The sequence below is a fragment of the Euprymna scolopes genome, chromosome 22, assembly GCF_053919585.1.
Source record: "Euprymna scolopes isolate OS-2025 chromosome 22, ASM5391958v1, whole genome shotgun sequence".
Classification (NCBI taxonomy): Eukaryota; Metazoa; Mollusca; class Cephalopoda; order Sepiida; family Sepiolidae; genus Euprymna; species Euprymna scolopes.
In genome coordinates this window covers 103,917,005-103,942,484 of record NC_136503.1, presented here as the reverse complement: position 1 = coordinate 103,942,484, position 25,480 = coordinate 103,917,005, and the positions used below count along the sequence as shown (strand labels likewise).

Genomic DNA, 25,480 nt, shown 5'->3' with positions numbered 1-25,480 from the left:
ACTTCTCATGGGATCAACGACCGGAAAAGGCAGAGTCGAGGGAAGGAGAGGGATTTTCAAAATGGAGAAATGACCATCATTCCTGTCTGTTCCAGTTATGAAACTTGGACTTCTAACCTTTCATGTATTATGTTTGAATTGTCGTTACGTGTGTGTGTGTGTGTGTGTGTGCGTGTCTTCATAATAAGTGTGTATCGCCATGTAACAGTGAGTGATTTTCTTATTTGTTCATAATTATTTTGTAGGCTATTGTCTTTCACCATGTGCTGCACTCATACCCACGTGAAGGCTGGACACCCTGCGGTAAGATATTTAATGCATCCCACTATATAACATCTAGCCACACGGAAAAGTCATGCTACAGTGAAACAGCTGTTTGTGAATTGCTACATAATTTCCAAAGCTATTAGAGTAGAAAATTATTTGACATCTATGCCAACGATACTAATTTCTGTTTGGGTGTTACTTCTCACCCATTTTCCTCTGATCAGTTAAAACATGCAGCTGATCCACAAGTTGTCATGGTTACAACATGCACACTGAGTCGGTTGGACCAGCTCTTTCCAACAAGTTCACCAAGTCCCGAATTGATGGTTGATCAGGCATGGCAATCCAAGGCTGCGGTTCCAATGACTAACCATGTAAAAGATGGGGGTCCAGAATAAGTTCCTCGTCCTGCTTCAGGTTTTGAATTGACCACTATGATGTTTTTTCCAGTATGGCAGTGGAGCTGGATAACTTTATGGATGAAATCACTTGAGTGTCGACGAAAGGTGTGAACGAACCAGTGAAGGCATCTGGTTAGAAGAGTTTTTTGGAGGGAGGGGGATTGTACTGTTGGGAAGAAACTGTTGTCAGCAGATACGGAGGATGTAGCGAAGACAATGATGGTCAAATACCTCGAGTTTGGGTAGGTCACTTCCCCGCAGAGGCGAAGTCTCGCAGTCATACAAGAGAATAGTGCGACCAACAGCCTGGTAGATTCTGATTTATTTCTTTTTTGATCAAAGTCGGCAGAAGTTGATTCTTATTCAGTTGTAAAAAATGGGTCGTTTCGTTTAATCCTTTTTAAACTCCGTTCATGTTCTTTAATCGTAAGTGTTTTCCTTTTCATCCTGAGCTTTTCGTGAAGGACTCTCTACTCTTGTCGACTGAAACTATTTGAGCTTTCTTTTTCATCAATTTTTTTCCCTGCCGAGTTCATACAATTAGATCCATTGCTCTTTCTGCTTCTTGTAAAGCTAGTTCTCTCTAAACAGCTTAGACTATTCTCTATCTCTACAAATCTACTATCAGACCATATATGGTTAAAAAAAAAAAAAAAAGAAACGGATAAAAACACACACAAAAAAAAAAAAGTGACTGTTTGGCAGTTTAAAGAAATTGTTAAATGCTGCCTGAATATTTGCATAGGTTAATCTGTCTCATTTGAGGGTTCTTGATAAAGTGTAGAAACATATCAGTAATTTAATTGTCCCCATCATTTCTCTGCAATCTCTTACAGATGTGATGTTGCTAGTCTCAGACTTTTCTCTAAATACTATTATGACATTTGTTCTTCGGAATTCTCTGTTCCATTCCATGCTTCTCTTGTTCTAGCTCGTTTGATTTGTCATTCTAGTGGTCTTCATCAACTCACTTTTTTGATTCTTTGTTTTACAAAACTTTCCTATTAAAGAATTTCAGATTTGTGGAACTCTTCTTGTTAACCTTCTCCCTCCCAATGATAACCTTGGTCTTTTCAAGACTAAAACCAAAAAGTATCTCCTGTCTTTGCAAGAATCATTTTTTATTCTTTTTAGCAACTTACATCAAGTGGATTCACACATTGTCTGGAGCAATTTTCATAAAAAAAGAAAAAAAAAAGTGAACTCATATCAGACACAACGATAATATAGAGTAGAACCCCGGGATACGGCATTAAAAATTAGTAAAAAAATACAGTACAGTATATAATACACATGTATATAATCAAATAACATTATAAATAACACCGTACGGTGGGGTAATACCGTAACCATGAGCTGGAAAAACATTGTATTCCACATCGTAACTGAAAAATCCATATCTTAGAGCCTCCGTATCCCGAAGTTCTGCTGTAATCTTTAATTTCTCTAAAAATTTTAGTGCTAGGATTTGGGAAAAGAAAACAACACAATGTTGAATTATATCATGAAGCAAGAGTTGCCTAATATCTAACCATGTCAATGTATTCATGTATTAATTTAGAAAATCTGCCGAGTCATCTTTTTTTCTTTTTATTTTACATGGAGTTCACCACTTATCAAGGTCCAATGGCCACTCGGGGATAAGGGTTATTGTGTGTACAGTAATCAAAGGGATAGTGTAGCAATAGTATTAGAGAATTGATAAAGTGTCATTACTTAAGGGGCGGTTCATCAGAAATTTGTTTGTGTTGGACTTGAAGACATCCAGGTTGAAGTCGGGAAGGAAACAGGCAAGCGGAACAGAGTTCCACAGGCGTGCATTTCTAAGAAAGAAGCTTTGTTCATGGAATCTACGTTTTGATTTAGGCACAGATAAGGAGTGGGGAAAATTATTGACGGTGGTTTCTACTAGTCGGGTGTTTTCTTAAAAAGATTGGCGAGGGGGGATCAGAGAATGGAGCTCAGACGAGCACTTGCCATGGAAATAATGATAGAACAAAGACAGGCTCGCTACGTCTCTTCTGTGGGAAAGAGGTTGCAGGGAAGAGAAAAGGGAATCCCCCACCAAGCCACGAAGTCTATTTTGTACTCTGTCAAGGCAGGATAGGCTGTTTTAGCAGCTTCTGCCGAGATGTGGCAGCAGTACTCCATCCTTGGACGTACTTGGCTTTTATATAGATAGAGAATTGCATCATTAGCAAGATATCTTCTGGAGCGGTAGAAAGATCCCACCATTTTCCCAGCGACCTTGGTCACAGACTTGATGTATGTGTTCCATTTAAGACAGGAGTAAAGGTCAAACCCAGAGGCTTATCAAAACATGGGGCCTCTCCTAGACGGAGCCATCCATTTCAATTGATGCCAGATGGGGATCAGAGCATTTATGATGTAGAGATAGGAGCTTGGTCTTCGAGAAATGACATCATTTCACTTAAAATTATAGTGTCGGTGGTAGTTGTGAGATGGGAAAATAAACACAGTAATGACAAATTTTATGGTTGAACACAGGTTATCTAATCACTAACCAAGAAAATGCATTTATGTATTAATTTGGAAATCCTAATGATCCATCTTCTAAATATGACTTCATTTTTCTTACAATTATGGTAGCATTGGTGGGAAGAGAAATTGTTTCATATATGTTGTACAATAGTTGTCGAGGGTACGTTAAATTGTTTCATATATGTATTTACATCACCTGTCCGAGGCTAGGTAAAATTATTTTAAATATGTGTTGTACATTACCCGTCCTAGGAAGGGGAAAATTATTTTATATACATACTGTAAATTTCCTGTCCTAGGAAGGTACAATTATTTCATACATATCTTGTGTAATACCCATCTTAGGGCAGGTAAAATATTCGAGACAGCAAATGATACATAGATATCAAAAATTCCTCTATTCTAAGAATAACAGGTATGCTCAAAATCAACTCCATTTTTCTCATTGTTTTATACGGTCTTGAGCAATGTCGGGTAGCCCTACTAGTAATAAAGAAATCTCAAAACCTTTAACACCTGATAGATGATATCATCTGATGGAAAACTGAATTGGTTGGAACCTGATGAACCTTAACAGATGAATCAGAGTCACTGACAACAAAATTCATAGAAATCGGATTAAAATGGAACAGCAAGTGAGAAAGTCAAAGAAACACCTACCTCTACACCAGCGATGTTTACATTTTCTAAAAGGTCCCATTTGGCTTTTCCGTTTTCATCAAATCCGTTAAATCCAAGGCCAGCAGAATTATTTACAGCTTCCGCTAGAAAAGAGGACAAAAAAAAAAAAAAAAAAAATTGAAAATTATAATTAAAAAAAAATCAAATGCATTTGAGGCTTCCTAGATTGAGCACAACAAAAATGATATATTCTGTTGTAATACCATTGTTTGTTTTAACCATTGGTTTAAAAGAAGGAAAAAACAATCAGGCTTACTAAAAAAAAAAAAAAAATGCCGAGTATGCATTTACAGAAAGTTTTGCTAAAAAATTTTTTTTTTAAATTGCGTACTAAAATAAAAAGAGGGTATGCAGTTACAAAAAATTTTACCAGAATAAAAAAATAAAAAAATAAAATAAAATTTATAATTGCATAGTAAAACTTTGTTTTAAAATAAGCAACAAAAGAATCAGGCTTACCAAAAAAAAAAAAAAAAAAAAAAAGACATGTATGCATTTCCAAAAAGTTGTATTAAAAAAAAAATTTTTTTAAAAGAGGGGGGAGTATGCATTTACAAAAAGTTTCACTAGAAAAAAAAAAAAAAAAAAAATGAAATTGTATAGTAAAACTTTTTAGAAATAAAACTATTTTTAAGCTATAAATAAATTTCTTTGAAAATAAAATTAAATATTTTTAGGCTATTAGTTTTATTTACAAAATATTTAATAACTTGAAAAATATATAGAAAAACTATTTTAATTTAAATACTTCTTTTTTGTATACAATGTGTACAGTACAGTGCTTATATAATAAGGACGTAAGTCAAAATCGTATTTCTAATAAAAAAACTCTTTGATATACATACGTATCATACAAAATAAGTATCCTTATGAAAAATATTTTGAGGAAAATTTTAATTAAAAAAATAAAATTGGTTTTTGTATTTTGCCGATTCCTTATTTATTATGACTTGCTTAAATGACAGACTTAATTATCTCCCCTTGATATACAGGATTTTCACTCTTATCAATGTAGGATTGGCAAAATATGATGAAACTAATTTTTATTTTTAATCAAGATTCTACTCGATAATTTTTTCCGATTTTTGTTAAAAGACTGATAAACCATAATTGTTTCAAACAAGTGTTAGTGCTTTTTCATTATAAGATATAATAAATTGAAAACACAAAATATTGAATTTCAAGTAAAACCAATGGTGCCTACTTAATTGTCATGTCGTAGTAATGGACATATCCAAAAATTACAAAAAACCGGTAAACAGTTTTCAAAGATAATTAGCAAAATTTGAGTTTTGCTAAATTGGCATAAATTTTCAAAAAATTATTACGTCCCTTGTTAGGAGTCAAAATGTCCTGCTACGTTTTTTTAGCAATAATCACTGTTCACTTTTTCTAAAACTATTTTCATTAATAATAAATTTTCTATAATCGTTTTTCATAAGTTTTGGATATGTTCATTACTGTGACAGGACAATTAAGTAAGGACCATTAGTTTCACTTGAAATTCAAGATTTCCATTTTCGAATTGCGCTACAATAACAAAGAACAACCAAAATATCTTTATGGTGCATGTACCCGCCACAGAACAAAAATGACATATTCCAAAAATCATGTAAATTGATAAATTATATTTTGTTTTTAGTTAAACTAATAAAATAAAATTTTATGATTTTCAGCAATTAATTGTATTATTGTAGTCATAAAAAAAAAAATGATTTTGATCTCATCTCCAAAGAGGTTATCAAGAGGGAGGTTATAAGTGATAATTTTTAAAATGGCTGACTTCAATAGATCAATTATTGCTCTAATAACAAAGAAGCTCTAACATATGTTACTCTTGTAAATGTTTTTAATTTTCAAACATAAATATTTCTTCTTAACTGTTATAAGATAATAAAAAGGAATATATTAATTACAATTTAATTACCAAATATAAATATTTTTTAATATATTATCTTAACTGGTACAGGATAAAAATTAAAAAGGACTATAAATGGGAATTTGAAAACTTTGAAGTGTCGAATATAATGATAAAATCTATTTTATTTACTGAATTTTTTTGTAAGTCCGATATTTTGCTAATACATAGCCTCATCAGGGTCAGAAATCCGGTTTGTGAATTTCGTTTTCTTCCTCTTCACCTTGGTGTTATGGCGAAGAGAAGAGAATCCACGTGCCGCTCCAGTGGTTTCAAGTGTATAATGCTCCAGTTTCGAGCGGGATTTATAGTAAAAAATGGTCACACACTTGGTTTCAACCCTGATGAGGCTATATATTAGCGAAATATCGGACTTACAAAAAAAAAAAAATCAGTAAATAAAAATGATTTTATCATTATATCCGACACTTCAAAGTTTTCAAGTTCCCATTTATATTTTACTTTAAAAATAAGTGTCTTCAAAAAGTGTGTGACCATTTTTTACTATACTAAAGGAATATATTAATTACAATTTAATTACCAAATATAAACATTTTTTAATATATTATCTTAACTGGTACAGGATAAAAAAAAAATAAAATCTACTTTTCAAATATAAATATTTTAAAAATAATAATGCTAAATTCTAATCTTTTGTAACAATGTCTGGCATATATTTTTGTTCTTTCTCTAGTTACTCAAGAGATCCTAGGCAGCCGACATCACAGATGGCTAATGGTTGGGTATGTTTTGTGGTTTAAGTTTAACACTGCTCAGAGAATTCTAATGTAAGTTCCATCTAACTTACTTTCAAGTTTTTCTAAACACTCCCTAAAGAGAGAGTAGGAGAAAGGGGATTAGGAAGAGTATAAACAAGGAGGGAGGAGCAAAAAAGTTAGAGACTGGAAAGCACGTCCAACAATTAATTGTCTGCATGGTCGATTGCCCAGGATCTCTTCAGTAATAAGAGAAAAATGAACAAAATATGCCAGACATTGTTATAGAAGATGAGGTTGTTAGTGATGTAGTACTGTGGGATCCTAAACACAGAACCGCTAAAGTAGGAAGACTTGTCAAGACATACACAAAATTATTGACAGAAGACACCGGCTTACAGCTTGAAGATCTTCCTAAGGCTGTGGAAGATAGAAACCTAAGCAGGGAAAGAGTCAATTTGATCCGGGAAACCTGTCCGATACAATGATAAAATTTGGATGTTTTTATTAAGACTATCATCTTCACTGTTAAAATTTTTTTATTTTTTCAACTAAGTTTCAACCGATATGACCTTTATCCTTCTACAGTTGAGCCATTTATCTATCGTGATGTTTTAGTCTGTATTCAAATTTATTGATTATACATGTAGTATTTGTGCTTGCTGAGGTTTCCGACACTGAACAAGTTATTTTCCTGAGTGCAAGTCCATATATCCCCTCCACAAGAAAAATCTTTACGGTATACATACCCTTAATAGAAAAATCTTCATGGTGTACATACCCTTAATAGAAAAATCTTCATGGTGTACATACCCTTAATAGAAAAATCTTCATGGGGTACATACCCTTAATAGAAAAATCTTCATGGGGTACATACCCTTAATAGAAAAATCTTCATGGGGTACATACCCTTAATAGAAAAATCTTCATGGGGTACATACCCTTAATAGAAAAATCTTCATGGTGTACATACCCTTAATAGAAAAATCTTCATGGGGTACATACCCTTAATAGAAAAATCTTCATGGTGTACATACCCTTAATAGAAAAATCTTCATGGTGTACATACCCTTAATAGAAAAATCTTCATGGTATACATACCCTTAATAGAAAAATCTTTATGGTATACATACCCTTAATTGAAATTTTTTTATGGTATACATACCCTTAATTGAAAAAAACAAAAAATATCGTACAGCAAAAATCAAAAATTAAAAAAAACAAAAAAAAACTTATCAGCAATCGTGAAGTACATGAACTTTCGGCACAAATGCACTTTAACTTGCTGGAAGTATTTTTTTTCTTTTAATTTTCACAAGAGTTATATTAGCAAAAAGGGGAAGACAATCCAAAATTAATGCTTTTTTGCTGGTAATTCAAAACCAGTTCAACAAAATAAAGTATCACAATAGAAAACATTCAAAAAACAATACATTTATTGAATTTAATTGATATTTAGCAACAATATTTCAAATATATTATATTTAAAACTTACGAATAAAATATAACATTCTATATTTTAAAATAGATATTTTGTATAATGCACAAAAATTCTAACATTCAGTTTAAAATATTATGAAGCGAATAGAATCTATTTGCTTTATATAACTTTAAAAATAAAATTTTGCCACTTGTACGGTTTAATCAAGACATTAAAAAATGAAATATCGAATATTGTACATATCCGTTTTGGACTGAAGATCTCCGAAAAGAAATTTCACTTAATTTGACTGTGTAATTTTTTTACAGCGGAAAAACACGTTTTTATGACAGCACGTTGAAGGTAGCCATCTTTGAATTTTTTGAACACGCCACAGGGAGATAACTCAGTTAAGGCGCTGACACTACCTCCCCTTCTTTAATAACTAGCTTTTCTTCCTAAAAATCGAACCTTTTGCTCGGTATCATAACAAATTGTTTTTTTTTTGCTGTAAAAAAAAAAGTTGATGAAATTAAGTGAAATTTTTTTCCGGAGAACTTCATTCCATAACGAATACGTACAATATAAACTTTTTTTTTTATATTTTCATTTTTTTAATGTCTTGATTAAACTGTACAAGTACTAATTTTTTTTTTAAACAGATAATTTTCTTTAATTTAATAAAATAAAAATCGTAATTGTAAAAGTCATTTTGGATGGTGTTCCTTTTTTGTGAATATAACTTTTCTAACGTTGTCCGCACATTTACACTTGGGACCCAACACATATGCAATCTGCGTTGCAAAAGAGACCAAGACAAAGTATAACTCTGCTCATTTTTTTTTTTTTTTTTTGTATAAACGACTTTTATTTTGTCATTCTGCTGCCATGCGTGACTTCTCATTACGGCCACAAAGTCACCCACATCTCTAATGTGATCATCTGTCTCTGCACACGCTCTTTTTATAGTCTTCTCCTTCGCTCCTGGCTCGGCATCTGTATATGCACGTTTGCACTCACACTCTTCCGAAAATGAAGACAAAAAATACTTCTAGCGACTTAAAATGCACTTGCGTCAAACGCTCTTACAAAATGCTGCATGTGTTGTCCGTAAGAGACAGAAAGCCCCACTGTAGAATGAAAACATTTAAAATAGTCCACCATCATGCTATGTTATACAGTCAACATCATTAATTAACATTAATTTAATTCTTGTTTGCCAAATGTTGGAATTAAAACTAACTTGTCTCTGGCCAGGTCTTCATCAGTTTCTCTGAAGTCCATCCTTATAATCTGCCATGTTTTCCTTAACCTTCCCCTGATTTTATTTTTGACAATTATTCATGTTATTTCGTTTTTTTCAGGCCAGGTGGGTGTCCATGCCAAATATAACTACTTCTGTCAAGTAACTTTTTCAGTACACCTGACCTGGATATTTAACATAGAAACACATAAGAATGTCCAGTATTTAATTAAAATGCAGAATGCACCACGTGTGCACTAACCGGCATAAATACATGCTAAAATAATGGTTAAATACATAATACTGACCTGAATTTAAATCAAGTGGCTCTATTTCAATTTTATTTTTTGATAATCATATTTTCTTCCAACCAGGTGCAGGTCTGCTAAATACACCTACTTCTATTCAATGACCTTTTTCGTATACAGGGGTTGAATATTTATGAGAAGGACCAAAGCAATTTGATAGCAAACAATTGACAGAATACTTACTTAAGACCCATGCAAAGTAATATTTTTCCCGCACGAATGCGACTGCAATCGTCATATAAAGCATTTTCCATAGAACATTTGTGTTTTCGATAAAATCAGGCTCTGCAAAAAAAAAAAAAAAAAAAAAAAAATTAGCACTTTGAATATTTTAAATTAAAAAAAAAATAATTTCTTTTTACAGTATGATAACCTCTTTTTTTTTCTTTGCACACAAATCTTGGTTAAAGTAAAGATTGTCCACTTCTTTTGAGTTTCACTTGTACCGTGTGGTCGAGATGGGGATATAATGTTATATAGCATGATCCTACGCCAGTACGTTAAAAATTGGTTCAACGAGTGTGAATTTTGGGAGCGTGTGATTCAAATACATTTCCAGCAAAGCATGACGTCGAGCAAAATATATTTAGGTACCCATCAAAGTCAGGAAATAAAAGTCAAAAGTTAGCTATATAGGTTGGTTCGTTGTTTTACGGCATATCAACCCTTTTCGGTTATTTAATCCTGGCACCAGTGACTCTGGGAGGCATTTATGCTTCAAGTTCTTATAGTTATATCTTCAAATTTTTTTCGTTCGTTTGTTTAGTGGTATATCGATCTTTGTAGATTGATTCTAGAGTGTGTGCTTTGTAAATGGATGCGTGTTGTATTTTCTTTGTGATTTTATGTTTATATAATGTTGAGGTTTTGCTTGCTATGTGCATTTAGAGATTTTGTAACATTTCATATTGACTAGCGGGGGTACCCGGCGTTGCCTGGGTGTTTGTAGGAAGACAGGATCAAACCCGTGACGTGAAGGCGGAAAAGAAAGTAAAAGAAAATCTGACGTCTTACTGCTACTCCATGATGCGACCGGAAGTCAAAAGCGTTCAAATTTAACGTAGTCATGCATAAATGGTATTGCTTTTAAACCTCCCACGAAAGCAAATTAGACACAAGGTCATTTTTAAGGAGGGGGGGGGAACCAGCTCTCTCCAAAAATGGGCACTCTGGCAATATTCAAATAAATAGTCATTGTCTCGGTATGAAGGGTTTCCCCTACATTGACCAAGGACCAATTACAGAACAGATAATACCCAACCCGAAGGCCAGGTAGTTGCGTTTCAATAAGTTTCGCTTTATTTATATGAAAAAGACAAGCACTGGAGAACGGCACCCTTGGAATTTTGTTTAACTTTATCAAAAAAAAGATAGAGACAATGTCCGTTTGCGAATGCGAGATATTACGATCTGGGAAGTATGTGAAAACTGACGTGAGAAGCCCGATGCATAAAGCCTTTCGTGGACAGACACAAATGCTCGTATCCATTTTGCCCTTTATATATATTAGACTAGCCTGGGTGCCCAGTGTGACCCAGGTGTTTGGAGGTTTTATATTGTTCATAGAGACCATTTAAACATATTAGGAACAAAAAAAGTAAATAATTTCTTTTTAGGGGTTAAACGACGCTGGGGCACGTCGTAAAAATTTACCGAAAAATCTATACTAACCTCAAAAAAAAAAAGAAAGAAATAAAAACAAAAAAAGAATAAAAAATTATCTGCATTAGCGAAGTGCGAACGTATGATGTCAGAAGGAAAAGGAGATGTAGAAAAAGCAAAGAAACATTAATTGAGTGGGCCATGGTGAAAGTGTTTGGCACTATGAAATAACGGCATTTGTACCTAACAGGATGTGCGAATGAAATGAGGTCAAAGCTCTCTCTCCGTCTGTCTCTATATCTGTTTTTCTCTCTTTCTCTGTGTGTGTGTGTGTGTGTTTTTATTCTCGAGTTACGTTCGGGCCATCGAAATAGCAGTCTTTATCTTTCTCTATGTGTAGCTCTTTCTCTCTGTGAATGTGTGCATGCGTGGATGTGTTTGTGTGCGTGGGTGCTTAACTAAGTGTGCTGGTGTGCAGAAGAAAGGAAAAAAAAAACAATTGGCCTGTTTCAGGTTGAAAGGATTGCGGGGTGAATAGTGTGCAGATATTTTTTGTAAAAGTATAGTGTGTTCGTTTATTTACGAGTAGTCATATTCTGGAATAAGCAATTTGTTTACTTTCAGCCAATTAGATTTGCCAGATGTCTGTAAAGGAGAAATTTTTATTTTTCTAATGGGGAAAGGAAAGGTAATGTGTTCGCGAGGCAGTTAAGGCAGACTGGGTAGTATATGTGTAGTTTGAATAATATTTCCCGGTGTTGAGGGGGATCGGTGGGAGAACTTTTTTAATAGAGAAAAATATTAACTATTTCCTCTGTTGGTCTTGATGATAGTTTTTGATAGTGCTTCTAGGATGGATTGTAGGAATTTATTATAACAAATAAATATGTATGAAATGACGTTCTATAGTTACATAAGATGCTGGATAATAGTTTAGACATATCCAATTTGTATGTGACATCTGCTATTGCAAACATACACTAACTTGGTCCAGAGGGAAATTTCTGCAACCAAAATATTTCGACAAAACTTCCAAGATATAATCTTGGAAGTTTTTAACCTTGAAAACTATTAGATAAAAAAACATTTTTTTAATCCTTTGCTGAAAAATTATTTTGCCATTAATCTCCTGCAATTGCTGAATCAACTTTCTTTCTTGAATTCACAATAGTCGTAAGTTTTCAGAGATCAGTTGTTTACCATAAAACACTGTTGATATATATATATATCTACAATTATATAAAAGGAACTTTGTCTGTGTGAGTTCATTCCCTATGGAATTGAAAACAACTGGGCTGATTTTTATGAAATTTCACATGAAGGTACTTTATGTGCCTGGCAATGTGCTTAAATAGGTTTTGTATCATAATGTCTTCGATAAGTATTGATAATCAAAATAATTCAATGAAAGAAGGAGCAAACGATTCTGACCAAAGTTAACAGACAACAACGTATTGTGGGCTAAATCACTGTGGGGGGACATGTGAAGCTTCCTCCTGATGCACTGTGATGAGTCCCCAACTAGAGCAGGCAATCGATTTAATTGAAAAATGGTCGATTTCACTGATTTTGATGACAAAAATATGGGAATGTGAAACATTCGTTGATCATCATTCAATCCCCAGGTAACATTGGGTCACCCTGCCAGTATAATATATATATATATATATATATATATATATATGAGCAAACACTGGCTGAGATAATTTTATAAATATTAATTCTTTAATATTTATAATTTACTTTAATTTTACCATCTTGGATCATTTTGGTAAATTCAATTGTAATTTTCATTTTATATATATATATGAGAGAGAGAGAGAGATAAAGTGACATCTGTGTGGAACAATTTCTACCAAACTACTCTGTCAATTTGAAACTCGATATATGAGGTATTTGGACTTGTGGAACAAATTAGATTTAGCAAAAAAAAAAAATAAATAAATAAATAAAAAATAAAAAAAAAAGAGCTACTAAAAGATAAAAATTGAAAAATTAAAACTTGGTATGTGTAAATCGACTAAAAAACTTGGCATGTGTAAATCGACTAAAAAACTTGGCATGTGTAAATCGACTAAAAAACTTGGCATGTGTAAATCGACTAAAAAACTTGGCATGTGTAAATCGACTAAAAAACTTGGCATGTGTAAATCGACTAAAAAACTTGGCATGTGTAAATCGACTAAAAAACTTGGCATGTGTAAATCGACTAAAAAACTTGGCATGTGTAAATCGACTAAAAAACTTGGCATGTGTAAATCGACTAAAAAACTTGGCATGTGTAAATCGACTAAAAAACTTGGCATGTGTAAATCGACTAAAAAACTTGGCATGTGTAAATCGACTAAAAAACTTGGCATGTGTAAATCGACTAAAAAACTTGGCATGTGTAAATCGACTAAAAAACTTGGCATGTGTAAATCGACTAAAAAACTTGGCATGTGTAAATCGACTAAAAAACTTGGCATGTGTAAATCGACTAAAAAACTTGGCATGTGTAAATCGACTAAAAAACTTGGCATGTGTAAATCGACTAAAAAACTTGGCATGTGTAAATCGACTAAAAAACTTGGCATGTGTAAATCGACTAAAAAACTTGGCATGTGTAAATCGACTAAAAAACTTGGCATGTGTAAATCGACTAAAAAACTTGGCATGTGTAAATCGACTAAAAAACTTGGCATGTGTAAATCGACTAAAAAACTTGGCATGTGTAAATCGACTAAAAAACTTGGCATGTGTAAATCGACTAAAAAACTTGGCATGTGTAAATCGACTAAAAAACTTGGCATGTGTAAATCGACTAAAAAACTTGGCATGTGTAAATCGACTAAAAAACTTGGCATGTGTAAATCGACTAAAAAACTTGGCATGTGTAAATCGACTAAAAAACTTGGCATGTGTAAATCGACTAAAAAACTTGGCATGTGTAAATCGACTAAAAAACTTGGCATGTGTAAATCGACTAAAAAACTTGGCATGTGTAAATCGACTAAAAAACTTGGCATGTGTAAATCGACTAAAAAACTTGGCATGTGTAAATCGACTAAAAAACTTGGCATGTGTAAATCGACTAAAAAACTTGGCATGTGTAAATCGACTAAAAAACTTGGCATGTGTAAATCGACTAAAAAACTTGGCATGTGTAAATCGACTAAAAAACTTGGCATGTGTAAATCGACTAAAAAACTTGGCATGTGTAAATCGACTAAAAAACTTGGCATGTGTAAATCGACTAAAAAACTTGGTATGTGTAAATCGACTAAAAAACTTGGTATGTGTAAATCGACTAAAAAACTTGGTATGTGTAAATCGACTAAAAAACTTGGTATGTGTAAATTGACTAAAAAACTTGGTATGTGTAAATTGATTACGCATGCACAAATATATATTTATACCTTTAATAATGTTATTTTTTAAGTTTTTATAAAAGTACAGACTTAGCTCAGATGGTAACAAATAATGGTGGAGAGCTATATGTTTTGGCTTCGATTCTAGCTAATGACACCAAAGTCATATTTTTTTTAAAAACCTTTGCAATCGATACTACTTATATTGGGTACAATATAATAATCAATGGAGAATTGGCTCTATAATAATAATAAATACAAAATCTACATAAATTAAAATATCATATTTAAGCATATTTTATGACCAAATAATAAAATATACAATATAAAAATCAAACTTGTTTTTATAATAGAATTTTTTTTTTTTTTTTTTTTTTATACACGTAATCAAAACTGGTAGCCATGACAAAGACTTTTCCTCTTTAATCAAACTCTAAAAATCAAGTAGAGGTTTTACATTTACTCATTTCGAACTGCAGAAAAATGTGCAGTTTTTCACAGCTTTCATATGAGACTTAAAAGAAACAGACATTTAAAAAGCCTCTTATATAGAACTTGAACACTGCACGGCAGGCACACTTTTCCACAAATGATTTTGAAGGACATACCTAATAATTTTTGCGGGGGCATTAGTGTCGGCATCATCAAAAGTATAATGGCGCACACAAGGGAGACAATCAACTTTTTAATCACAGTTTCCTGAAACAGACAACAATAAATTGACATTAGACATAAATTAAAGAAACTCATAATACTAACTTATTGAGAATATCAAACAGTACATTATCAGCTTTATAATATATATAAGTCAATAAAGAGAGAAAATGAAAGTATAAAAACTATATATTTATATATATATATCTATATATATATATATATATATATATATAGATTTATTCATGTATTTAATAAGGGTACACATCAATTATAGGCGTTGGCTAAGTGAGAAATTTTCTCTATTGACTTCTAAATAAGCTAAAAAACAATTCGTTGAGTGTTGGATTATCCTGATAAGTCTACTCTTAAAGAATTGATTTATGTCAGTCTCCCCTCTCTCTCTCTCTCTATATATATATATGGAAGTTTTAAAAGCCAAGAACAATGTGGAAAGGACCAGAATCACGAGAGGAAAGAAAGGAAAAACAGACGGGTAGGTTTGAGTAAAGAAATGTCTGACTATTTATCACTCCTCCTCTCATTACATAATTAAATTTGCTACCAAGTTATTGGTATGTCTGGTGTATATAAAGTCTGTTGGTGGTATGGAACTTTTATTAATTTTGGGAGAAATACCTCTCCTTTTCAAAAAGAAAACAAGGGTATATTCAAGATGGTGAAATATATATATATATATATATATATATATATATATATATATATATAAAATATGTATTATATACATTTGAAGCCAAAACAACGCATTATTACAAAATAAATAGACATTTATTTTGTTTGAACTTTATATTGAAATTCATAAATATATTTCGAAGGAAACCTTCATCTTCAGTATGTTTTTCTTTCTTTCTTTTTTCTTTTTCTTTTCTTTTTGCCATGTGGTTGTTGCAGAGAACAGAGAACAACATGGAAAAAAAAAAAAAAAAAGAAAAAAAAAAGAAAACATACTGAAGGTGAAGGTTTCCTTCGAAATATATTTATAAATTTCAATATAAATTTTCAAACAAAATAAATGTCTGTTTATTTTGTAATAATGCGTTGTTTTGGCTTCAAACATATTTTATTTTATTCAAACTCAACCAGCGTTTCTAAGGAACACTAATCTTAACATTATATATATTCAAGCACGCCTGATTGAACACGACAGAGTTATTCTTTTTTCTGATTTTTCTGGATATCTTTTCTATTCGCCGAGCGGTCTTCTTTTATTTCAGCTGGCATGTTGTATAAAATAGCACCTAAAAGTTGTTGTTCAGCCATATTCTTATCAAGCGCTTTCTATCGGTGCATTGTATTATCATCAGGAGCAACCGTTGTTTTTTTTTATTTTTTTTTGCGGCTTGGTGTATTTATAATTTTTTTTTTTTTGCGGCTTGGTGTATTTATAATCTTTTTTTTTTATGCGGCTTGGTGTATTTATAATCTTTTTTTTTTTTGCGGCTTGGTGTAGTTATAATCTTTTTTTTTTTTTTTTGCGGCTTGGTGTATTTATAATCTTTTTTTTTTTTTTTGCGGCTTGGTGTATTTATAATCTTTTTTTTTTTTTTGCGGCTTGGTATATTTATAATTTTTTTTTTTTTTTTGCGGCTTGGTGTATTTATAATCTTTTTTTTTTTTTTTTTTTTTCATAAAAGGTGGGTGCAGGATGGTTAGAATTATTTTTATTTTCGATTTTTTTCATAGTTTATTTAGTTTCGTGTTAGTTATTAAATACTGTTAGTATATTTGTCCCGGTGTGAAATGAGATCAAGTTAAAAAGAGGCCATAGTTTTTTTGATAAGTATGACTTCTAGTAATTTTAGTCTTTGTGTGCAATCGTTAAGGTATCGAATTTTAGTATTTTTAGTTAAGATATTTCTAATGTCGGGCGACTGTAGCTTTTTATCCTGTGATGTTAGGTGTTCTATCAGATGTGCTTAAATAATGACTTGTTGCAAAAACATGCAAATATTTTCAGACAAGTATTGTTGAATAACATGGAGTGTTCTTGCTTAATGAGCTTTTTTTTTTTTTGGTAATTTTTCAATTTTTCAAATTGCTGTTCTTATTTCTCAGTTAAATCTGTGTAGAAAGTTCCATAATTGTCTTCGTTCATCTGTTTTTTCTTTGGTTGCTTTTTGTTTTGCAAGTACTTTCGACTGAGTTTCATTGGTCGTCTTCAGGCAGTTTTGATTGTTCGTTTAAAATCTGGATGCTTTTATATGCTTCAGTTAAAATTATATTCAAATTTCTTGAACTAGTGAAGCGTCTCGTGCATAAAAAAACGTTTTTTAACGTGTTAAGAACGTGGCTAAAATAAATGTACAATGGTTTTAAAGGCGTGATTTTACAAGATGGTATAGAATTTAGAGTATTTTTTTTAATAATAATTTATAACTTTACATTACAACATATATATATATATATATATATATATATATATATATATATATATATGTTGATCCCCAACATTTCTAAAAGAGTTTCAGAACTTTCTAAGAATGAGAATCTTTTTGAAAAAAATAAGGAATACTACAATGATGCCCTTAGGAGATCAGGATACAACGGAAAAATTGAACATAACAGTAACAAGAACAGTAACTACAAACCTAACTGCGTAATCTCGTACAACATAGCAATGAGAGCTAGAAAAAAACCTACGACCAATAAGGAAAACGTTGAAAATGATCATAAGAATAGAAACGGAGAGGGAAATAACAGCAAAACAGGGAAGGATGAGGGTGGTACCATTAATAAGAGAAATAGACGCAAGAGACAGGTTTGGTTCAATCCACCATTCAGCGAGCATATCAGAAATAATATACCTAAGAAATTCTATAGAAAAATAGACCAAAACTCCCCCCCCCACCGATAATAAACTAAGCAAAATAATAAATAGAAACTCTGTAAGATTATCTTTCTCAACGTCCAGAAACTTAAACATTATAATTAGTTCCAACAATAGAAAAATCAGCAAAATAAGGAACAACAACGAACTAGCATCAAACGAAAATATACCAAACAGAAAATGTAATTGCAGAATACCTGGAAATTGTCCGTTGGATGGGAAATGTCTAACCTCGGAAATAGTGTATAAATGCGAGATAAAAAACCCATAACACTAAGAAGATATATTTGGGAGCTACGGGAATAGTGTTTAAGGACAGATACAGAAATCACGTAGTATAATTTAAAAAGGAACCTGGGATAGAAACTAATAGAGACGGCGTAAACGACAGCAGGGGGGGGGGGCACAAAAATAAGCATTAGAAATAAAAACAAAAAGAAAAATACCACTGCATTAGGTGATTGGATTAGGGAACTTAACAGAAATAATGAAAATTTTGAATTAAAATGGTCAGCAGTGGACAGGGGGAGGAAGTACAGCCCTGGGAAATCAAAAAGGTGCAATCTATGTTTATTGGAAGCCTTCTACATTGAATTCCAAAGAGGAAATTAATACGAATACAAAACTAAAACTAACCGTAATGTCTTTACAAGATTGTTACGGCCATAATATAAATATAGAAACAAAATTTTTTAAAATTCTTTTTACAAAAAATCAATCATTGGGAAATAAAGAAATTTAGGAACCCAACAAATGGGATATATATAAAAAAATTTTTTTAAATGGCTTAGGGCTCTCCGTAGAATCTTCCCATAACTCTGTTCTTAAATAAGAATACGAAAATTAGGCGATAAATTAATATTTAAATGGGCTTTTCTGTAACCACAACCAAGGTAAATGTTTCTCGCATGCTTTTCCTGTTAGCCCCCCCCCCACTTTCTTTCTATTCAAAAAATGCTACATTGCCAAAAGTGTGTTTATTCATAAAGTCTGAAGAAGAAATGCTGGTTTTTTAAAATTTTCAAACAATATAATGCTTGAAATTGTCGAACTGGACATTGAAACAATTGTAACATAAAATGAAATACACTTTTTGTTGCCATCAACACCTTGTCTTTAAGTCTTGATTTTGCACACAGTATATATATATATATATATATATATATATATATATATATATATGCGTATGTAACTACATACATAGTTGTTTCACGACGTTTCGGCCAACTATTCCTCTGGCCTTTGTCAGGTGGTAACCGTGACGGATAGGAACTCCGAATCTCCTGACTGCATTCACTGTAATTACTGCCTTCCATAGTTGTTGTCGTCTCACAACGTTTTGGCTAAGTAAGCTTTTTGCCGGCTTTAAGTAGGATTGAAACTGTTATCTTCAGAGGCTTACTTGGCCAAAACGTGGCGAGACGACAACTATGGAAGGCAGTAATTACAGTGAATGCAGTCAGGAGATTCGGAGTTCCTATCCGTCACGGTTACCACCTGACAAAGGCCAGAGGAATAGTTGGCCGAAACGTCGTGAAACAACTAAGAAAAGATAAATAAAATAAATAAAATTAATACTCATCTCAATGAATTCCAATTAAATAATATATGTAATTTGTAGTTTTAAATTTCTGTGCTGACCAACAAAATTTACAGCCTGCCTATGACTATCATTTTGCTAACTATTTTCCTCTGAGGAGAAGAGTCATTTTTTGAAACTCCATGGAATAAGAAAATGTTTTTAGGTTTTTATATTCCTTGTTGAATGATAAATTGTTGTAATTTCTAATTTGCAGAGTTTATATTGAATTCCTTATATTTTACCGTTTCATATATATATATATATATATATATATATATATATATATATATTAGTGCATGTATAGTTGTTTCCAAGATGTTAAATCCAAGGAAACTAGTGTTTATAAGATAATGCCCAATGAGAGATAAAGCAACATTAAAGTATATTTTTGATATGCAAACATTATTGGCTACATATGTGCATACATGTTCAGCTGCAACTTTATTCCAAGTTCAATTACATTATAATATTGGGAAAAAAAACGAAAAAAAAAAATGTTATATATATATATATATATATATATATATATATATATATATTGTTTTTGACAAGAGTTAAGAAAAATTGTATCAAACATAGGGGCTACGCAATCAAAGTTCGAATTTTTACAGACGATATAAATCTTCAAGAATTAAAAAAAAAAAAAATTTCTTTCTCACGTAAATATACAAAAAAAAAAAATTGATTAAAATAAAAATTGATTTAATTACACACACACACACACACACACACACACACACACACACACACACACACACGATGGAATGATAAAATTGTCGCCCCAGAAAAAAATGACATGATTTCATGACTGTTGGATGAAAACTGTTGTTTTTTTTGCAGACCATCTACTAATTGGCCACCTGTGTACAAATCCCAAGAGCCATAGGAATCTTCTATCATGTCTGAAAGCGACACAATGTTCAATGAGCGAGATCGGAGATACGCCGCTGTAAAACCCGGGCTCTCTACCGATCCAAATTATGACAAAAGAACCACTGCCAACACCCTCAAAATGCAAATCCTCCTCCAACCAGAACCCGTTGGACTACTTTGCTTGGTCATATGTTGAGAACATCATTAACATGACCTTCCCACAATACCAAAGTCAGCCTGATCACCACCATTTGCCGAGTATTCGCCAAGCTCCTGCCACTATAGTGTTGTTTTCTTTAAAGGCGACAATCTTACCGTTCCACCATATATACAGGGTGGGCCATAAGTCACGCACCAAAGAATTAAGTGATGTGAAACTGTAAAATCTGCGGGACAAAATATAGTTTCTTTTATTTGGGTGCAAGATACATCTTTTATGATTGCATAAGCATGTACAACATGTTTTTCAGTTTATTGGTTAAGTTTGGTTTTAATAAATAACGTTTATTACTATCAGAATTATTTTAAAATCCTTTAGTGCGCGACTTATGGCCCACCCTAAATATACATATATATATATATATATATGTATATGTATATCCCCCAAACCTCTGGTCTTGAAGGAGGAGAGACTTCAAATGATCTGAAATAACAACAAGGGGAGACTTGATTCCAAATATTTCTCGTAAGTTACATCTCCCCTCTTTTGGAAAAAGGGTATGATTATAACTATCTCCATTATCAAATCATCCTCATACACTGTCACATTTACTTTATGTATGATAACATATGAGAAATATTTGGAATCAAGTCTCCCCTTGCTGTTATTTCAGATCATTTGAAACCATAGCAGCAAGTTTTAGTCTCCCTTCATCAAGGCCAGAGGTTTTGGGGAAATATCAGATATTTTGTAATTCATATGCAAAACGAGAAAACAAATGACGATGACTGAAACATTTTATAGCTGTAAAAAGGTGCCAAAAATAGGTTCTGGATGATCCCTTTAATGTGTGACATTAAGGGCAAATATCACATCACCCACTACACAATTCAGGTCACTACCTTTCCAACAAGTCTTCATTTGTTAAATTACAATTACTACTAAGACCCGTGGAAATTCCATGGAATTAGAAATGTATTCAATCAGAAAATATCTCTTGATAAATCTGATATTTTTCTGGATAGCACAAAAAATTAATTTTTTGGACAGAAAAACTAACAACAACAAACCACAAATATGAGTTTATAACCATCTATATATATATAAAAGCGAAAATGTATGTATGTACGCTTTTCCTCAATGTCCACAAAAGGCTTCTTTCAGAGAAGCGCTCGCTCGCTTCGCAACTTCTTAAAACTTTTTATATCATCTATAAATTGTAATATCTCACACTTAACCACGGAGCTCGCCTGTCTATTTAATTTTATTGACTTTCAAACGTTAATTATTCCACATTTCCCGCATCGGCACGCGTTACATTCGGTTTTCGGTATAAACAAAAAGCAAAACTCGACTATAATCAATGACCGAAAGCCAGTGATCTCTAGAGAGCTAAGTAACGTTTGTTCAATGCCGACTTTTTCATATCAGACGGCAGCTTTCATTTCGAGACGAGACACTCTCCCTAATAAACAGGGAGCGGGTTTTTAAAAACAAACCGATTTATTCACCTCATTCAAAACTGTCCCGCACAAAATGCTAACTGCTGAATACCTATCGCCGTCACGTCAATCAAAAACATGCACCTGTTTTTTTTTTTAAACACTTTACTATTTTCCAACTGCGCGCCATCAAGGCTTCGTTTTTTTTTCACGGGCACCTGTTTTTTTTCACATTTTCGGGGTTTTTTTTCACACACACCGAAAAACACCCGGGCAACGCCGGGTACCCCTCGCTAGTCTATATATATAAAAGGCAAAATGTGTGTGACCATTTCGTGTATGTCTGGCAAAGGCTTTTCTCGCACACGGTTCCGGGTTCGTTACTATCACTTACAACTGTTTATATAGGTCCTATATAATAATATCTAGGAATTAGGAAAGTGCATAGATTTATTCACGTCGATTTTTACAAATTTATTGCTATTTTGGCTTCTCGCGTGTTGATTGGGCTTTTTAGTATAAATAAAGTGAAACTAAACTCAAACGACGTCTTCTCGGCATAGCGCCGGGAAAAACGTCCAGAAGCAATCAGTTTTGATCAATCTTGTATATCAGACAGTTGCTATTCAATTTGGACAATTGGGAGCAGCTTTCCCCTCCCCAACATCTGTTGGGGAAAAAAACAGTCAAATTTGGGTAAACAAACCCAAACGCTGCGTGACTTCTATTTGAACTTCTTAATTAGGTCAAATGGAAGCATCAGAGTTAACTTTTATTGTGCACGCCTGTTTTTATAGTTAAATAAAAACATTCAAACCTGCTTAACGTTGTATGTCGCCGTGGCTCAATGGTTAACGTATCACTTTTTTTTTTTCACACATTAATTTCCAACTCAAGGGTACGGGTTCGATCCTCATACACTCACCTACCAAAACATTTTTTTTTATTATTATTTAACCCCCCCCCCCCACCGGAGTTTTGATTTACCTCAAGACACCCGGGCATCGCCGGGTACCCCCCGCTAGTTTCTATGAAAACAGTGTCCATTGTATTTTAAATATAGAACTGATCCAAAGTAGATGAATAAATACTCAGAAAGTATTATTTTGCTAAATTGTTCAATACAAATAATAAAATCATATTGTAAGAAACAATCTTTAACTTCTTCAGTCTAGCACCTCTCAGCAGACGATGTTTTCCCCTCCCCCTCCCCCCCCCCTTTCTTTCAAATGTTAACTTTTTTATGTAATGTATCACAACTTCTTTCTTCGGTAAAGAACTGCTGCACATTGAAATTACTACAAGTTCCATTCTCACACCATTACAACAATGATTATATATTATGATAATATTCAAAAATCTGGGCAGGAGTTGCTAGAAAAGACTTGTCCTGCCTTGATAGAGTTCAAAATAGACTTTGTAGCCTCGTAGGAGATTTCCTTTTCTCTTCCCTGCAACCTCTATCTCACAGAAGAGATGTTGCGAGTTTGTCTCTGATGTATCGTTATTTTTATGGAAAGTGTTCGACTGAGCTTCAGTCTATGGTCCCCCCTCGCCGAACTTTCACAAGAAACACTCGTCTAGCTGAAAACACTATCAATAATTTCTCCCACCCTTTATCTGTGCTTAAATTTAAACATAGATTCCATGAACAAAGCTTCTTTCTTAGAACTGCACGCCTATGGAATTGTCTTCCGTTTTCCTGTTTTCCGGCTGACTACAATATGGTTGTCTTCAAGTCTAATGTAAATAAGTTCTTGATGAGCTGTTCCATAAAAGTTAACAAATTTACCAAATTTCCATTACTAACGATTACTATATTGTCCAAATTCTACTGTAAACTCTTTAACCCTTATCCTCGAGTGGCCTCTTGGCCTTGATGTGGTGATGCCTGTGTAAAAAAAAAAAAAAAAAAAAAAAAAAAAAAAAACGAGGTTTGATCAAAGGGAGGTCACTCTCACATTTTGTCCTAGGTTGCCAGCTTATCCTTTTTAAAGCCAAATTTCTTTAATTTGGCCTTTTTGGAAACAATTTTAAAGTTGTCACCTTTATAAACTTGAAAACAGATCTTAAACAAGGGCAACTACTCACGGCGGAGTTGCCTCCCTTGTCTAGAAAATGCGAACTAGTTAAATTACATTGAATGTAGGAATAGACAAAGAATAAAATTAAATTTAAAACAGTAAAAAATTATAAAAAAATACGAAATAAAAAAAAAGGTAGAAAATAATAATACTGGCATTAATAAAATTAAAAATTAACGAAGAAAATACAGTTATAGTCAGCTAACGTACTTCCTAACTTCTGGTGGGTTTGTTACTAGAAACGGTGACAAGGCAAATCAGTTCCTTCACATTACTGCTCTTTAGTGTTTCTATTGTGTAGCGATTTATTGAAATAAAATATAAGAAAAAAACATTATTACTAAAATATACCGATAAAAATTAACAAAATATACCGATAAAAATTAACAAAATTATACCGATAAAAATTAACAAAATTATACCGATAAAAATTAACAAAATTATACCGATAAAAATTAACAAAATTATACCGATAAAAATTAACAAAATTATACCGATAAAAATTAACAAAATTATACCGATAAAAATTAACAAAATTATACCGATAAAAATTAACAAAATTATACCGATAAAAATTAACAAAATTATACCGATAAAAATTAACAAAATTATACCGATAAAAATTAACAAAATTATACCGATGAAAATTAGTCTTTATTGCACTTTTATTAACAAAATTAAAAAGAATAAGTTTTTATTTTATTTCAAATTTTATAAGAAATATGTTTATGAAACGATAAAAATAATTTTTTTTATTTCTATAATAAATATCTCTTTAATATTATACAAATAAAATTTTTCTTGAATTCACATAAAATAGTATGTTTATGAAAGTATAGAAATAAAATTATAATCAAAATACCAAATGAAATTATTGAGCGCAAAAGTGTTTCAATAATTCTTTAAAAAAAAAAAAAAAGTAAAACTAAAACTAATAAAATAAGACTAAAAAAACTTTTCAATGATTATTAAATAAAAAAGAATGATCAGAAAAAAAAAGAAAGAAAAAAAAAAATACATACACAGGGAAGATATAGGCGTGAGAGAAAAAAGCTGAGGAACTGATTTGTCTTGTAACAGTTTCTGGTAGCAAACACACCGGAAATTAGGAAATATGTTAGCTGACTATTACCGAAAATACATTTACAGACAGACTGAGTAAAGATTTCATGTCTTACCTTTGGAGAAGGGACATTTTCTAATGGTACCTGGACAACCTTGCCATCCTGAGAAAGACAAAAAAAAAAAGATGAAATAATATTAAAAAATCAAAGAGAAATTAAAATTAAAAGCAATTATAGGCCATTTAAAATTCTTAGATGCGACTGAGGACCGCTTGTGAATTAGATATTCACATGAAACTTCTTTGTTTGAGGGAAGACGGTTCAACACACCTAGGGTGATTGCTATTGGCATACATATACATATA

General features: G+C 32.3%; 1 protein-coding gene across 1 annotated transcript in view; it reads right to left on the bottom strand.

Moving 5' to 3' along the window:
- The window catches only part of LOC145243586 (lysophospholipid acyltransferase 6-like), a 126,642-nt gene that overhangs the window by 7,429 nt on the left and 93,733 nt on the right, over positions 1 to 25,480 (bottom strand). The window contains exons 6-9 of the mRNA XM_080106577.1: positions 25,230 to 25,277; positions 15,017 to 15,107; positions 9,640 to 9,741; positions 3,831 to 3,934 (exon numbers count right to left, since the gene is read on the bottom strand). Of these exons, the coding sequence (XP_079962703.1) occupies positions 3,831 to 3,934; positions 9,640 to 9,741; positions 15,017 to 15,107; positions 25,230 to 25,277 (345 nt within the window). The remainder of the gene's footprint in view (positions 1 to 3,830; positions 3,935 to 9,639; positions 9,742 to 15,016; positions 15,108 to 25,229; positions 25,278 to 25,480) is intronic.